The sequence below is a fragment of the Engystomops pustulosus genome, chromosome 7 (genome assembly GCF_040894005.1).
Source record: "Engystomops pustulosus chromosome 7, aEngPut4.maternal, whole genome shotgun sequence".
NCBI classification, from domain to species: Eukaryota; Metazoa; Chordata; class Amphibia; order Anura; family Leptodactylidae; genus Engystomops; species Engystomops pustulosus.
In genome coordinates this window covers 78,381,111-78,399,438 of record NC_092417.1, presented here as the reverse complement: position 1 = coordinate 78,399,438, position 18,328 = coordinate 78,381,111, and the positions used below count along the sequence as shown (strand labels likewise).

General features: G+C 43.8%; 1 protein-coding gene across 2 annotated transcripts in view; it reads left to right on the top strand.

Annotated features, from left to right (window-relative positions):
* The first annotated feature begins 1,377 nt into the window (after nucleotides 1–1,377).
* The window catches only part of LOC140070462 (fatty acyl-CoA hydrolase precursor, medium chain-like), a 33,128-nt gene continuing 16,177 nt past the window's right edge, over nucleotides 1,378–18,328 (top strand). The window contains exons 1-2 of one of the 2 annotated variants that reach the window (XM_072117013.1): nucleotides 1,378–1,664; nucleotides 16,591–16,792. In XM_072117013.1, the coding sequence (XP_071973114.1) occupies nucleotides 1,604–1,664; nucleotides 16,591–16,792 (263 nt within the window). In that variant the 5' untranslated portion in view covers nucleotides 1,378–1,603. The remainder of the gene's footprint in view (nucleotides 1,665–16,590; nucleotides 16,793–18,328) is intronic. The other variant, XM_072117014.1, reaches the window with a different exon arrangement.

The following is an 18,328-nucleotide window of genomic DNA, read 5'->3' as shown; positions in this document are numbered from 1 at the left end:
AAGAACGCTACTACACTTGATCTTATACAAAAGGTTCTTAGAAGTGCTGTTTGGGGAGTAGCCTAGAGACAGGGGCTTGGATTGGCGAAAGCTTGCCTGGCAGCAGAGCGCCAGCTCCATCTCAAGATCCAACTAACATAGTTTTAACTGCAGCACCTTTAATCTACTACTAGTTCACTGTCTCCATACATGGTCCCCTTATCAAACGAGCTGTGTCAGGCAGAATTTTCAGGTGTTTCACCAGATACATAGTGGAACTCGGCCCATCTGTCGCCGCCATGCTGGAGACCTGAAGTTGCAATCATAGCAGCGCAATATGGATGCCCCATACTGTCGCTCTTAATCATGGAACAATTTCCGTAAAAACAATTAAAAATAGAACCACTATGCTATTCCATTATTCCTAGGTGAAATATTCAAACGACCCGGCCTGCTTTGAAAATTATAATTTTTTCAAAGTAAACGCTTCTGGCCCCCAGGCCCATTTTGGGTGGGGAGCCTCATTCGGTCACTCTGTCATGGCCATGCTGTTGCCCATAATTTTGGCATAATGGTGCGATTAAGCAGCCTCAGAGGCATCCATGCATGCTGCCCCTGCTGTTTCCTGTCCATTTCCGTGGTGTTTCCATCCTTTTCTGAGGTTCCCAGGTGTTTGGCCAAGCTTCCCTGTACAGAGCCTTGGTCCCCTTGAAAAATGCTCGAGTCTCCCATTGACTTCAATGGGGCTCGTTATTCGAGACGAGCACTCGAGCATCGGGAAAAGTTTGTCTCGAATAACGAGTACCCGAGCATTTTAGTGCTCGCTCATCTCTAGCAGTAACTTATTGCTACCAGTTCTTCTACATCATTCAATGTATTGGCTCTACTAAGGCCACCAATACAGTTGAAAAAGGTGGGCAAATAAATTCAGACCATCATTGTAGCTTCTCTCTTGAATAATGGTGGGACAGCAGGATGACTTCTAAAGACAATGCAGCCCTGTCCACACCGTCTCACTTTTCCCACTGTTTCAAACAGCCAATGAATTGTCACTTTAAAATAGCGCTGAGAGCAGCATCCCTTAAGTTGCTTGGGGCTGCAAGAAGATTGGTGGATTTTGTCCTGTTTGGTGAAATTGGAGCGATGGCCTGAGTGCCCACAGAAAGGGCTCTGAGTGCCACCTCTGGCACCCGTGCCATAGGTTCGCCACCACTGTCCTAGGAGTAAGTTCATTGTGAGACAAATGCCCCTCAGAGAACACTGAGCACAATTCTGTACATGCTTCGGCAGTGCTGGACTTTCAGTTCACGCTTCTCCTCTTTTCACCATCCTGTTGTGTTATCTTTTTAGCATTTTCTTTCCAGCTTCATTAGTGTCTCTGCTGTCTCCACAGTAACAGTGTGGCAAGCAGAAGACTTGTGCCGTCATCCTGGCCTAGTTGGCTCCTATTCAGGTTACAGAGTACATATTTTAGAACAGGCAGGAACTATAGAGGCTGCTTCTCTGCCAGTGATATGCCATCATATTGGTTCAGTTCTAGGAAATTTCAGTAATAAAACTGAAGGTCAAAGGCCACTGAACACACCTGAAGTGAACAGGACTGGCTGAAGCTCTCTGCACAGACATGGGGCCATGGAGCTGGATGCTTCTTCTGTGCTGTGTGATCCAGGAACCCCTCCGGTCAGGTGAGGCTGATACTTCTATGTACGGCAGATTCTGCAGCCGTTCTACTAACTCTGCTGCTGTCACAATCCAGATTATAGGAATTCTGCAACCTGGATTAACTGCAGTCTACCAGCTCCAAAATCACTACGCAAGTAAAGACAACATTATGTTGGGCATTTTATTTTACTGTTTTCCAGGGATGTGTCATTTTAGAGAAAATTCTGTTAATTTTGTAATCAGCTTCTCTGTAAACCAGGAAATGGCCATGCCTTCTGGGACTCCAAAGTGGATCTTCTCTTAACCCCATAACGACCAGGCCCTTTCTCATTTTTAAATTTCCATTTTTCACTCCCCACTCCTTCCATGTACAGAGCTGAGTGAGAGTGTGTTTTCTGCTTAACAAATTGCACTTTATAGTGACGGTATTTAATATTCTGTGCCGTGTACTGGGAAGCTGGAAAAAAATTCCAAATGCAGTAAAATTGGTGGAAAAAAGCATTCGCAACATTTTCTTGTGGGCTTGTTTATTACGACTTTCACTGTGCACACCAAATGACATGTCTTCTTTATTCTTTGGGTTGCTATGATCAGCGGAATACTAAATTTATACAGGTTTTATTGGGTTTTAATACATATAGAAAAATTAAAACATTCAGTACAAAAAAAATCTTCACTTTGCCATCTTCTAGCACTGATAATTTTTCCATATTTCAGTGTATGGCAGGGCTGGTTCTAGACAAAGTGGGGCCCTGGGCAAAACTAAAAGTGGGGCCCCAAAATAAAACTGTTTTATGACCGGTCACAGTCAGTAAGAGGCTCCCTTTAGTATGGTAAAACAAACTGAAATATGGGAGAATTTTATAGGAGATAGATAATAGGGAGATTGATGGGCAGCACGGTGGCTCAGTGGTTACCACTACAGCCTTGCAGTGCTGGTAAACATCTGAAAAGGTCCTCTGGTTTTCTCCCACACTCCAAAACATACTGGTAGGTTGAATAGATTGTGAGCCCCATGGGGACAGGGACTGATTTGGCAAACTCTGTGCAGAGCTGCGTAATCTGTAGGGGCTATATAAATAATGGAATTATTATTTATAATTATTATGATAGAAGATAAATATGAAAGGTGATAGAGATTTCTAGATGCAGAATATAAAGTAGATAATATATACAGGAGATGGATATGAGAGTTAAATACAGTAGAAGAGAAATAGAAGATTGACTAATAAATAGACAGAAAAAAAGCAAGATATACAAATGGTCTGATTATAGGAGATAGATAAATAGACGGATAGATATATAGACAGGAGATAGATCATAAGCATCACCCCGGAATGCAACCAACAGGTATTAACCCTTTCACTGACAGAGCAATTTGTACAGTTTTGACGTTTAAAAATAAAACTGGAATTACAGCAAAAAGAATAAAGTAAACTCCAACATAACACATATTTTCTGAAAGCAGACACTTGCCCTACTTTCAAAATTGCATTAAAGAGTTTATAGACATAGGCGCCTTCATTCAATTTTGATTCAAACTGAAACATTTTATAAAAAATACTTAAAATTTGACTTTGATGGCAAAAAACGTGCTCCAAACAGAAAATATTTACCTTCATGTCTCCTAAATGTAATAGATGGACATGTGTAGAGTTCACAAATGTCCCATATTGATATGTTCACATAAATAAATCCACATAATATCACTAAAACTGAAATAACTAAATATCTGCTAAAGGTGCTATAAAACCTATATATTTTTTAAAGCAGTTGGCAATTAACCTTCAAAATTTCCTCTAAAATATGTACAAATCCAGATACATACATAAAGAAAATATACTTTCCTAAAACAGTAAGATGTGAGGAGATCATACACACCCACATGTGTATATTAACCAAAATATGCGTTAAATCCACCGGGGACACCAAACTATTTCTGCAGAAAATTGCCCTGAGCGTCACACAGATCTATCATTGTATGCTCCTTACATAATGGTAACCCAATAAATAACTATGGGGCACATTTACTAAGGGTCCGGGGACCGCATTATGCCGGGTTTCGCGACTTTTTCCTTTCAGCGCTGCATTTGGCACACGCAATCGGATGCGACACAAATCGGGGGCGTGGACGTCGGACAACCGACTGATTCGGACTAAGCGCGGGATTTAACATTCAAAATTGTGTCGCAAGCCATGCACTTACATGCACCAGGAAGAAGAAGGTGAACTCCGGCGGACCTGAGCGGGGAAGCGACACATGCAGGAAATTGGATGCACGATCTTAGTGAATCACGACAGCTCCGAATCCTCGTCGGACAACGCACCTCGAGGTTCGCGACGGGACGGGTAAGTAAATGTTCCCCTATATATCCATAAACCAAGCTAATGAGATAATAAAAGTCACATTTAGATGTGCGCCAATGTATTAGCCGCACAATAACAGAACCCTCCGTGCTTCATAAGAATATGAGTGAGAGCGTCATAACATAGGTGCAAATAATGGAGGATGGTGGGAAATAAAAACTTTATTCCAGAACATGTGTGTGTTTTTGGTATTACATATAACTTTATGGACATGTTCTGGGTCGCGGTAATAATATGTAGACACATTAGGCGAAGAGGATCGAATGTTCATCGTATCAGTCAAAAAAAAATATCACGAAATAAAAGGTCTTATAGATTTATATCTGGGGCTCAAACCCCTAATCATTGTAAGGTGACTTTCAAATTAAATGAGTCTGTGTCCAGTGCTGGAATTGACTAACTTGAATGAAAAGACAAGACCTGTCCTTGCAGGAAGTTAGCAACAAGACTGATAAGTTTAATGAGGGACGGACATTTATAGAAAACCATAAGGCACTTTACATAAGGCGTGTAATTAGGAAAGCAGCAACTATAATTGGGTGTTCTCACCCAGGAAATGTAACACTATTGGATGTAAGCACACAAAGGAGTCTGATACTATTGGCTACATGCAAATACTGAAACTTCACATAAACCAAATGTCCAGATGTCCTCCTGGATACCTTCCACTAGGTAGTGCTAGCGAACACTAGGTCTTTGTGTGCTTTCTGAGGAATGAAACCCACCCAAACTTCAGTTATCAGTACACAAAGTTATGTGAAATGAATGCTGAGTCTTTAAAATGTCCGACAATACGTAAGATGGCGTCTGAGTCCAGTGTAATATCTTTAACAATTCCCCCCTTTTGAGCTTTGCATGGCCTGTAACTTTTGTCCAGAGTGACCTCCTCAAACTCCAGGTACATACAGGTAGGCTAAGCCCTTACCTGCTGGACTTGTTAACTCTTCACCAGATCCCCTGGAGGCCAGTCACTCGGGGGTTACAGGCCTGCATACTCAAATTGGAACAGGCTGGTTCTTCAACAAGACGGTATCATCTGGACGGCCATCTGGGACATGGTGGACTTGATGAGGGGGACCACACAACACGTAATAAGTGACGAGAGCAAAATCACAATCCCCAATATCACCCCCACTTAAAGGAAACCCTTCCAATCCCCCAACTACAAAGTGAAGGACAAAGTGTCCACGCCAGAGCTTCTCTCGAGTTCCCTGGACAGTCCTTCAATCTTTTCACGAGCATGGGTAATGGATCCATAGGGGGCCATGTCATCTGGGATGTACATGCGACAAGCCACTCCCACCATCTTACAGACTCCTCCCTTCTCAGCAAGGGTCATGTCCAGAGTCATGCGGTTCTGGGAAGCATCTCTGATATAATTCACAAATCTCTGTTGATTACAATAAAACCAGTTACCCAACCAACATCTTTGCTCATAGCTATCTGGGAAATAATGGACTCTAGACCTGCCCATATCTGATTGTGGGCCTTGTACTCATCTGGGACCCCCCTTGGTGCTCCCACATATAAACGTTGTCATCTAGGTGCTCCTCTCAGACCTCCAGAATCCTTTGGGATTCTCTACCTTTTCTTATGTGTCTGATCAACCTTATCCCTGGGGATCACGAGGAAGGAATGTACAAACCTTATCACCGTACACTCACCTTCCCAGCCTCTAGGCCTGACCTCACTCTCCTATCCCCACAAATCCAGTACATCAGACACTGCTAATACAGGGTTACCTGTGCTGTCAGTGTTATAGAAGGTCATTGTCTTGTTGCACCAACCGTAGGTAAAGTCTCCTACCCTGGGGGCATCCTGGTCAGCCCTATAGATACAGTGATAGTCATGGTTGGGGTGTCCCTGAGCACAGTCACTCAGAAGAGACCAGCTAGCAAGAAGAATAAGTTTGCAATAGTAAGTGTGGGAAGCGTGCTGACTTCCCTCTAGCTGCACAGACGTGGCACTGGTCAGCAGGACTTGGAAAGGACCATCTTAGCGAGGCTCCAGACTCTCTCTGGTCTCTTTACCACCACGTAGTCTCCAGGCTTCAGGTTATGCATCCTGAGGTCTCTGTCTGGATCTGAAAAAGTAATCAGAAACACTTTTGCAGACCTTTCCAAGGCCTGGCTCAACTGTGTGGCATATTCCACTTGGTTTCCTAGTAGGGGCCTAGTCTGGGTGCATAGCCAAAAAATACTTCAAAGGGGAACAATCCCATCTTTCTGGTGGGTGTGGTCCTAACTGAATGGTGGGCAGCAGGAAAGCACTCGCACCATGGTTTCCCTGTTACTTCCATGGCCTCCCGGATCTCTAACTTAAGAGTGCCGTTTATTCTCTCAAACCCACAACTAATTTGGGAAGGGCAAGGGGTGTTCAGGGCCTGTTCTACACCCAGGAGGGACAAGGCTTTAGGTTTTTACCTGTCCAGTGAAGTGGGTTCTGCGACCGGACTCTATGGTCTCTGGAAGTCCAAACCTGCAGAAAAATCTCACTCACCAACTTCTTGGCTGCGGCTCTGGCAGTAGCCTTGGTCATGGGAGAAGCTTCTGGCCACCCTGGAAAGAGATCAATGCACACAGGCACGTACTCCTACGTACCACTTATTGGTAGCTGGATAAAATCCATCTGCAGTCTATGGAAGGGATACAGCAGCTTGGGTGTCACCTTCTGTGGGGTCTTTACCACCTTACCCGGGTTGTGGCGGGCACAGACTATACAGGCTTTCACTAGTCTAGTGACAGGGGAGTAATGCCCGGGCAAACCACTTATGGTTTATGAGCACTAGCATGGCCATTTTGGATGTGTATGTGTCCGTAGGCTACTCGCCTTACTGTCGGGTGCAGGGCTCCGGGCAGGCACACCCTCTCTCCCAGCATCCAGGTCCCATTAGCTTGCATCTGGGCTCCAGCTTTCCTCCACACTCCCTTCACTTCTGATGACTCTCGGGCCACCAGGGACTGGAACACCTGTGGATCAAACTTTTAGCTCATAACTCACCGCTGAGACTTCAGGACAGTCTCCGGGCTCCATCTGTGCAGCTGCCTTCACCATCCCGTCAGCCACATACTTGCCCTTGGCTTGTGGAGTTACCAAATTGTGTGTGCTTTTACTTTTATTATCCTCACCTCTTGTGGAAGTAAGAGAGCATCCATGAGCTCTTTAACCAGCGTGCCATGCTTAAAGGGGGTCCCTGCAGAGGTGAGGAAATCTCTAGCCTTCCATATGGGTTCATAGTCGTGTTTAGACCCCAGACCTATACCTTGAGTATAGATATTTGCCCTTTTACCTTCCACCAGCTGTAGCGCTTCCCTGAGTGCCATCACTTCACCTCCTGCGCTGACCTGTGTGGAGGGAGTGGTTCTGCTTGTACTACCTCATGTGCGCCACCGACCACTGTATATCCAGTGTAGAACCGTCTGTCTTCTCCTGGAGACCTGGAGCCATCTATGAGAAAAAACTCAACATCTGCATTAATCACCCTTCTCTCCCCCCCTCTCTGAATCCTGGAAGACTGGCGACAGAATGAAGGATTCAGAGCTGTGCACCTTATCAGTGTGACGGGGGATCAGGAGTGCACACTGGAGTCTGAGCTGTCTGGCCTTTGCTCAGATGCTTGGGCTGTACTTGGTGAGGACACTGTGCAAGGTATGTGGGGTTTGCACTGTAACTGAGTGATCTAGGATCAACTCACTGGCCTTGCTGAGCAGATTGCTGGCTGCAGCTACTGACACGACTGAGTCTAACCGGGCCTAATAGTGGGCCACTGGGGAGGCCACCACGTTCCTGGACTAGACACCTGTGGCGTGGCCTAGATACTCCGTGCAAAATAAACCAAAAGTTTGATTCAGTGGAATGTGCCTAGGGCCGGTGCAGACAGGATTTCTCAGCTTAAGGCTATGAAATGCATCAATTGCCTCTTGACTAAGGGCAAATGGAGAAGAGGCAATTCAATTATCAAGGGGCAACATCAGGCTTGAGGCAGACCTTATCCCAGGCCTGAAGGAACTGGCCAGTCCTAGAAACATGTGAAGAGGCTTAGGGCCTCGGGGCAGGGGCACATTCTGGACTGCCAGCCTTCTTTCTGGTGTTTGCCTGTGGCTGAGAATCAGTGGCCTAGGAAGACCACCTTCTCCTGGCAGTACCGGAGTTTGTCTCAGGAAACTTTGCAACCCTTCTGGAACAGAAAACACATAAGGTCAATACATGCATCCTGGCAAACAAAAACAGTGGGTCCTCCGCATACTGATGAGGAGAACATCCAGTAAGGGGCTAGTCTGCCAGTCTACTCCCTATAGGGCCGTGTAGTATGGAGTACTGGCTGGGGGAGTTTTACCCCCCTTGTGGGAATCTGCACCAGGTATACTGGAATACTACACTGGTAAAGGCAAATAGGTACTGGAAATCCTCATGTAGGGGCACAGAGAGGAGGACATTTGCCAACAGGGAAGAGTTCTACAATGAAAGGCACTAACTCTATTTGGGGGGGCTTTCAGAAGAGGGGGACTGTTCTTGCTGACATCCTTGTCCATTACCACCCCCCTTGTCCCGCCCTGTTGGGGCCGTCTACGTTTCCTAGAGTGTGTCTCTTTGTATTCTTATCACAAGCAAATTCCTTTAAGTCTTTTAGATTGTCAGCTCTGTTTCCCCCACTCAACATAGATTCTTTCTGTGTGCTTCAAGGCCACTTCTCACAGACATAGATAAGACAAAGCCCAGCTGCACAGCTGCACAGAGATCTCCCCCTGATTAACTCTTTCAACTCCAAAAGCAGGTACCAGAGACTGCAACACTTTTTCTAGTAATTTTTCTGCAATTGTCAGAATCAAATAAGTTTAAAAATAAAATAAACAAAATAAACAAACAGCGTTGCACACTCAAGACCCTTAGCAAATGTTTGAAATTGGTAAAAATATTTACCTGCCGGCATTTTATTTATATTTCAAACGTCCGCCAGGATGCCTCAAGGTTGACTCAGCTGCTATCCTACAACCAGCCTACAGTGTAGAATCATAGGCAATTAACTTTCAGGGACTTGAAGGGAATATACTGTCTTAAGATGGCCACCACTAAAAGATGGTAGGGCGTGTCATCTTCTCTAACCCCCAGATACGGGGGTGGAGTCTAAGAGGGTGCTGGTTGCATTCCAAAAGATTTTTTTTTTTTTTTTTAATGAGCACTCTCTAGGATTCCTGTCCCTCTGTCCTGGTCCGTCCGTAGTCACTGGTCTAAGTCTCCAGTAATCAACCCCATCCACTTTCCTTTGTCATTAACTCTCTACTTACATCAAAACAACCTTCTGCCTGGGTGTGCCACTTTTTGTCTTTGAGCCAGCCACCATTTTCATCAAGTGCTGTCTCCTACCTCTGCACACTCAGGGAATCATCTAACATACACAAAAACTTCAATACCTCATAACTTCCTTTTACCCACTCTTTACCTTTCCTGTGTGACACTATGTCAGTCGCCTTTTTAGGTCTGCAGTGTCCAGCTTCAGTCTTACTTTGCTCACTACCCATTTTGTGGAATCTGTGGAATACCTGATTTTGCTCAAGGGCTATAGATATCCTCCGTACATACAGCTCCAGACTACCCCGCTAACTATCAGTAAGTACAAATTAGAGACCTTCACACAATACTTCAGAAATCAAGGAGATTACGCTCAACTGTAAAATTCCCGTCAGTGTCCTTCCTGCCTCTACCGTATTTTCCGCATCACGGGGCCGCATCAATCCCGAAGGAACGATACGTAAATTTGGCCAGAATTTGTCTCTGCAAACTTCCAGATTCTATCCGCGCTTACATAAACGAAAATCTCCACCATCACAAACTTTCTGAACTATCTCAACAATCCACAAGAGGGTACTGCAGACCTTTTTCTACAACATACATTGTCACGTCCAGCCTCTGTCGGTCACCGTACAAGTGATCCTTTGCCGAAATCATCGTGCACATACTATTATATATGGACATGTAAGGCAAAGTACATAATATCACACAAGGAGATGACCTTACCCAGTCCCTTTCAGCCAGTGAAACAGAACTACAGTCAAGGTAGACAGAAATAGACTTGACTTACCCCGACGAGCGCTCATTGTCAGTTCTGGTCACTGGCCGCCTGGACTCTTGCGGAGGTCACCTCGATGGTTAGATGTCCATAAAAGTATGCCCAACCAGGAGACGCCATTTCTTATAGATTTATATCTGGGGCTCAAACCCCTAATCATTGTAAGGTGACTTTCAAATTAAATGAGTCTGTGTCCAGCGCTGGAATTGACTAACTTGAATGAAAAGACAAGACCTGTCCTTGCAGGAAGTTAGCAACAAGACTGATAAGTTTAATGAGGGACGGACATTTATAGAAAACCATAAGGCACTTTACATAAGGCGTGTAATTAGGAAAGCAGCAACTATAATTGGGTGTTCTCACCCAGGAAATGTAACACTATTGGATGTAAGCACACAAAGGAGTCTGATACTATTGGCTACATGCAAATACTGAAACTTCACATAAACCAAATGTCCAGATGTCCTCCTGGATACCTTCCACTAGGTAGTGCTAGCGAACACTAGGTCTTTGTGTGCTTTCTGAGGAATGAAACCCACCCAAACTTCAGTTATCAGTACACAAAGTTATGTGAAATGAATGCTGAGTCTTTAAAATGTCCGACAATACGTAAGATGGCGTCTGAGTCCAGTGTAATATCTTTAACAAAGGCAATAAGAGAGAAAGTGTGTTCTTAGATAGTTCTGCATAGAGAAGGGTTAAAAACATGTTGATATTATCCCTTCTCAAATATAAAGTGAATATTTCCATTATCTGTGAGGTGCAGCAGCTCCTGTGTGCAGCAAAGTCTCCCTGCAGCCTGATGGCTAAGAATCTGGAGGGGGTCCTTTTTGTCATGTGCATCGAGCCCCTGGCGGCTATAATCCGACAGGACACTAACATAAAGGGAGTGCAAATCCGTGGTAAGGAATTTAAACTTTCCCTTTTTGCAGATGACGTACTCCTGACCTTGTCCCAACCACTAACAACACTCCCCAACCTTCTGGCTAGGCTGAAACAGTTTGGGTCCCTGTCGGGCTATAAAGTCAACGCGTCTAAAACAGAAGCTTTACTGGTAAATATCCCTGATGACATAGTGAGGCACTTAAAAGCAAACTATAAATTTACCTGGAAGACTAGATCTATAAAGTACTTAGGAGTGAACCTAACCCCCTCATATACCACATTATATGAACACCATACCTCCCAACATTTGTGAAAGGGAAAGAGGGACAAAATTGCGGCGATCCCCTTAAGCCACACCCCCAATCACTCCCTGGCCACGCCCCAAATTTTAGCCATATTATAATAATAAAAATCATCTCAATAAAAAAAATTAAAAAATTATCCTCTCTGGGATTTGAACACAGAACCTGCAGTGTCCATGTACAATAATGTCACAGCGCCTCAACCAACTGAGCTATAACCTCTGTGATTATCAAGGATTAGAATTTTGGTAACTAAGAACTATGACTACTGTTACACTGTGACACAGATTTACTGCCTTGGTATATAGGGAGGGATCTTCTCAGAGATTATTGTAATTATTGAGACTATTATTATTATGGAGATTATTATTATTATTATTGAGATGATTATTATTATTTTTACTATTATTAATAATCATCTCCATAATAATAAAAATAATAAAATTTATAATAATAATAATAACAATAGTCTCAATAATTACAATAATAACCCCTGAGAAGATCCCTCTCTATATATCAGTGCATTAAGTCTGTGTCACACTGTAACAGTGGCAGATAACACTTCTTAGTTACCAGAAATCCTCAGCTCTGTATCACTGGGCTTATAGCTCAGTTAGTTAAGCTGGGCAAAACTTTATTTAATTTAAGAGCTTGTGTCTGGGGAAGCCCTGGAGACCATATATGGACATATGGTGATCTGAAGCTGATGACGTGGTCCCTGCCCGATGTCTGCTCTGGGGAACCCTAGGAGATGCAGTGACCATATATGGATAGAGATCTGAACCTGATGACGTGGTCCCTGCTCTCCGCTAAGCCGACACTTCTCTGAAAAGGATTCCCTCCCGATGTCTGTAGAAAGCCAGTTCTGGCTTTCAAAGTATTTACTATGCGGACACAGCGCGGGACCTGGGGGGGAAATCCGTGACAATCTCATAGCTGCCCGTGACGCGGGGCAGAGGTAAGAAAAACGTGACTTTCCCGGCAAAATCGGGACGGTTGGGAGCTATGTGAACACAATTACCCAAGCATGATCAACGAGATTAGATCGCTATTATCTAAATGGACTAGTCCTCCGATTTCCCTTTTTGGGAGGATAGCTGCCATTAAGATGACCATCCTGCCTAAACTGACGTACTTATTCGAGACTCTGCCAGTATCTATCCCTATCCGAGTACTTAAGAACCTGCAGGCCTACTTACTCCGCTTTGTCTGGGCCCAGAGGCGTCATCGGGTTGCGAAGTCTGTCCTGTTAGCGCACAAATCGAAAGGAGGATTATCTATGCCTGACCTTGTGAAAAACTACTGGGCAGCGCACCTTAGATGTATCCCAGCGTGCTCCATACCAACCCAATTCGTATTTGTGGACTCCCGGGATTCATCAACCCCCTGCCCCACTTCTAGGACCTATAGCATTTACTTTAAAAATCTGGCGGACCAGTAGTACAAAGTTCCCACTTATGTCAGAAACTTCTTCCATGCAGTCGTTCCTTCATACCCCAGCTATGCCCAAAATGCTAAATGGACTAGACGCCAAACCATGGGAAATCACTGTCCCGGTTTGCGGATATAGTGGATCACACAACTTTGAAAATCCTACCCTTTGATTCACTTAGAGAAAAATTTGTCATACCGTTGTCATCTCACTATCATTATCTCCAAATACAGCACCTGTTGCAGACAGTGGGAAGAACTGATATGGTCTCTAAACCCACAGAATTTGAATATATTTGTAAAATGACAACACACACAGCAGGACTGATCTCTAGTATCTATGCTCTCCTGCAACACCCAGACCCAAAGAAACAGGTTTCACATGCATACATGGCTAAGTGGGAGGAGATCATTGGGACCCCAATCACACAAGATACTTGGCAAAAAATCGTGAAATATGCAGCGCAAACGTCAACATGCACAACACATAAAGAGAACCAGTATAAATTATTTTTCCATTGGTATCATACACCGGCTACACTACACCGTCTCTTCCCAGATACACCAGACACTTGCTGGCGGTGCGGGCTGCCAGGGGGAACTCTGAAACATATTTTCTGGTCCTGTGCACACATCCGACCGTTCTGGGAGGAAGTGAAGAGGTTGCTTCAAGCAGTGCTTTCATTAAATGTTCCCTTAAACCCATTATTCTATCTCCTGAATGTAACTGAAGTACCCATGGCTAAACCTGTCAGGAAGCTCAGCCTCCACATTACCACGGCAGCACGTTGCTTGATTGCGCAATCATGGAAGGAGCCGAATCCCCCCTCGCGATCGTAACTAATGGCTAGGATAAGGGAAGTACGCAGCATGGAAACTCTGACGGCTTCCCTCAATAATCAATCAGACCTTTTCCTCAAGGTATGAGAACCATGAGACACGTACTGGGGATCGGCCACGCGAAGAGTCAGCCCTCACCGCCTTAGAGACAAACAGAAGTCCTCCCCCCCCCCCCCCCTTCTCCTTCTCTTCCCTTCTGTGTCTGTCTAACGTCTATAGTGATTTCATAGTACACTTGGCTATTTGTCTGCCCACCTAATCCAGATAAGGGATACAGGGTAGGGATTAAGATATGACATGCAATTTAAGGTTTTCTTTGTTTTTTACATTTTAATGTTAATGATTACACTCAACCACCTAACTCAGCTCTATTAAGAGCAAATAGCCATCATTTTGTTAATGATGACTTAAATGTACTTTTTCATGCCTGACAAATGTATGTATAATTTGTTAAAAAATTGTGAAAATAAATAAAAACACAGTTAATTTAAAAAAAAGAATCTGGAGGGGGCTACATTTCAGGGGGCTGTATCACTGGCTCTGTGACACATAGAACCTCACTTCTTTTTTCCTATGAAAGAAGAGAGTCTCCTCTTTTATATGAATCTGTTTCTGTGTCAGGAAAACGGAAATATTAACTGTTAAACTGCCGAGTGATTTAAATGTGAAAATGGCACCTGATATTCTCAATTTAAACCTGAATATCTCTGGATCCATGGCACCTAGAAACAAAAAGATTCATTTGAAAGAAGAGATTCTCCTGGGCAATTGCCCACTTTGCCTACCCATAGCGCCAGCCCTGATGTATGGAGCTGTGTTATGTGTCATTTTTTGTGAGATGAGCTGATGATTTAATTGCTACAATTTTGTGGACTGTACAACCTTTTGATAACATGCAAATGGCGTAAAGAAACCGTTTTGGACATTTGGGTGCTTTTTTCTGTTACGGGGTTAAACACTGGGAATAACCGTTATTATATTTTGATAGATCAGATAGTTTCGGATGTTTTCATACCTAACATGTTTATGATTTTTCTGTTTATTTATTTTTATATCAGTTTTAGGGAAAGGGGGTGATTTTAACTTTTATGTTTATATATATATTGTAAATTTTACTATTTTTTAGACATCCAAGGGTACTTTAACTCTCGCAGATTTGCTGGATGCATTTACATGGTTAATACCCGTGATCAGTGACTACAGGTTTTTCCAGTGGGTAAGGAGAGGGATCATATCTCCTAAATCGTGGCACCTAGAAACAAAATATTAGTAACCTATTAAAGAGGATCATCTCCTCTTTAATATCAAAACTCTTAAAATTACAGTAAAAAATTTGATTTTTAAATACAGTACTCAATTCCTGACTCTAACTTTAACAGTGAATATCTTGGGTTCAGTTTCTTTAATAGGACACCAGAATTGTGTTGTTAGATGCCATAGTTCCAGAGACATGACCATTTAAAGTTGTCACGTGTGCTCCTGCGGCCCATATCCCACGCACGCGCACCCATGTGCCTCTGGATTGTGTCTGCAGCCTCACTTGTCTTCCCTGGCTCCAGTGGCAGTCCCCACACTCCAGCGCGTGTTACCGCCTCCTAGTGTCCTGTCTGTTTATAGTGATTTGCCGTTGTGACCTCGATTCTGTTCCTGACTTTGCTCCTGTGCTGCCTGTCCTGACCTTTTGCTACGTCTCCGACTCTGATCCCGTGCTGCCTGTCCCCGACTCCGTCTCTGCCTCACGATTCTGCACCTCGCACCTGTGGAGCAACCTGGTGATATCTTGCCACAGCAAGTCCAACCTGGGCTCTGGTAAAAGCCGGGTACCACTTACGCTCCCTGGTGTCGGCTTATGTCATCATCCACGGTGGTTCTGTGGGTCCACTACCCCTGAATGCTGACAGAAGTGTGCCACCCTCTAGGTTATCAGCTGAAGGCAGAAAGGCAGGAGCTGCTGAAAACACTTTGCAAAGTACCCCCTGTCTCTATTCCTGGAAAATGATAATGGATTTACACTGTACATATTTCTAACATATTTTGGTAATGATTTATACAATTTAAATGTTTATTTAAAAATGATTAATGGGGAAAATTTTTTTTAGTTATTTGTCTGCTAATTCTATAAAAAAAATGTTACTAATAAAATTGTTCTATCAAGTTAACGTCTCACATGACATGAAAAAAATAAAAAATTGTTATGACATATAAAGCAGTTCTATATATATGATCATTTAAAGAAAAGCAGAACTGAATGGATCGATCTGTGGTTTAGGGTTCAAAACCAACCTTTTTGAAGTTTTTATAAGTAAAAAAAACGTAAACAATTAACACATCGGACTCACATTAATAGCTCCTGCGCCAGCGTCTCTTCTTCCAATGCGGGAAGTGAAGCCGGGACAGTATTCTGGCCTAACTGCTCACGTGTTGTACCTACAGCGCATACAAAGTGAAGCTGGGATGTATTGCTCCGGCTTCACTTACACGCAGGCGCTGAGTGATGAGGTGAGTATTATTTTAACTAAAGCTCCATATCGACCTGTGGGTGGTTTAGTGTCCCAGATCGCCCTAAAAGGTTCCCTTTAAAAGGCTGATTTTCAGACACAGTAGGCTCATCTCATAAGCCAAGAGTTAGTACCAGAGCAGGAGAGAGTGTTCTAGATCAGGACCTGCCACAATAGCACAAAGGGAAATGGAAAATCTAATTTTTAATGAGAAGAGGCCACCATGTTCACTATTTTTGAGTGATCTTCAAGTGCTTTGAGGCCCTCTTGGTAGAGGAGAATGTATTGCATTACCATTACAGAACTGTTGTAGTTTAGCATCCCATGTGCTTTACTTACTTCATTGTGCCTTGTCACAAATGAAAAGCTGTAGACTGTAGGTGTGCTCAGAGAAATATGAAGCTGTAGAGTAGATGACTGTAGAACAGGTAAAGTCATCAGATTGAGTGGATGACTAAAATGTTTATTTTATTACTATTACTAGTTTTAAATTACTTTTGCTTATTACTAGTTTTAAAACATAAAATAGACAATTGGTAATGTTCTCCATTTTCTATAGGTGCAGAAATTCAACATCCTTTAGTGACCACCAAGTATGGGAAGCTTCGTGGGACATCAGTTCTAGTAAAAGTGGACAGAATCGTCCACGTCTTCTATGGAGTACCATTTGCAAAACCTCCTGTGGGTGAACTACGGTTTGCAGCCCCAGAACCCCCAGAAGCATGGAGCTTGGTGAAAGAGGCAGTGGAAAACTCCCCCATGTATGTATACATGATATGGGAGCTTGAAGTGTCATAGTTTTAATGCACATGGAACTTTTACTCATTAGTGTTAATAACATAATTCACCTATATGACCTATAAATTATAGGGGGAGCTAATATTTATTCTCAGTCATTAATCACTTCATGGCTTAGCCTGGTTCATTGGGCAATAGACCAGTAGGACAAAGGCGCAGAAACTCATTTGGGTGTGTCAGGGCCGGCTCTAGGTTCTAGTAGGCCCCTGGGCGACAGAGCCTTATTGGGCTCCTTCGTGGGCCATCCTCCAGTAGCCACACTGCCCCCCTACCCTGTGTAGCCACACTGCCCCCCTACCCTGGCACACGTGATCCGATGACATCATCATATCAGCATACATTGCGGAGCGCCGCTTCGGGGGAACAAGGAAAGGTGAGTTTTGGATTGTGACTCTATGCTGCGCTCCTGACGAGCACCGTATAGAGGCAGAGAAGCAATCAAGCCGGATGGTGATCATTTGTACCAGTGTCTTAAAACGACACTGGTACAATTGATTCAGGGGCATGAGTGGGCCTCTCCAGCACCCTGGGGCCCCGTCACTTACCAGGGTTAGCCGGATGCTGGCGCAGGGCCTGATGTGTGTGCGGCCTAAATGTAGAACTGCTGAACTACTGAACATCATTTACAGAATTAGTTGTAAAGCTGTTGCAGAACTAACACATACCTCAGCTTTTGCAGTACATCGTAATACACATACCAGCTGCTGCAGAACCCCCTTATGGTGCGTTCACACGTGGTGTTTAAATTGCAATTACTTAAATGCAGTGTTAACAAAATGCAGTTAGGCAAATCTCTTCAAACAGTATCCTCCTTCTCTCTCCAGTATTATCTCCCTCCAGGGAATGCATTCACACATTTTGCGTTTACAAACGCAATGCAAAATACCAGGTATTATTTACCGTTCGTATGCACTTTACTGGAAATGCAGATGTGGTCAGGTAAAGCCCTGCCTCTGGACATTTGCATTGCAATTGTAAATGTAATGCTAATGCCACGTGTAAACTTGGCACAAATCTAAATGCAAACTTGCATTCCTGACATTGAGGTAGTGCGCAGCATGCTCAGTGTATTAGATAACATAGTGTAATACATACACTCATCGACCACTTTATTAGGTACACCATGCTAGTAACGGGTTGGACCCCCTTTTGCCTTCAGAACTGCCTCAATTCTTTGTGGCATAGATTCAACAAGGTGCTGGAAGCATTCCTCAGAGATTTTGGTCCATATTGACATGATGGCATCACACAGTTGCCGCAGATTTGTCGGCTGCACATCCATGATGCGAATCTCCCGTTCCACCACATCCCAAAGATGCTCTATTGGATTGAGATCTGGTGACTGTGGAGGCCATTTGAGTACAGTGAACTCATTGTCATGTTCAAGGAACCTGAGATGATTCCAGCCTTATGACATGGCGCATTATCCTGCTGAAAGTAGCCATCAGATGTTGGGTACATTGTGGTCATAAAGGGATGGACATGGTCAGCAACAATAC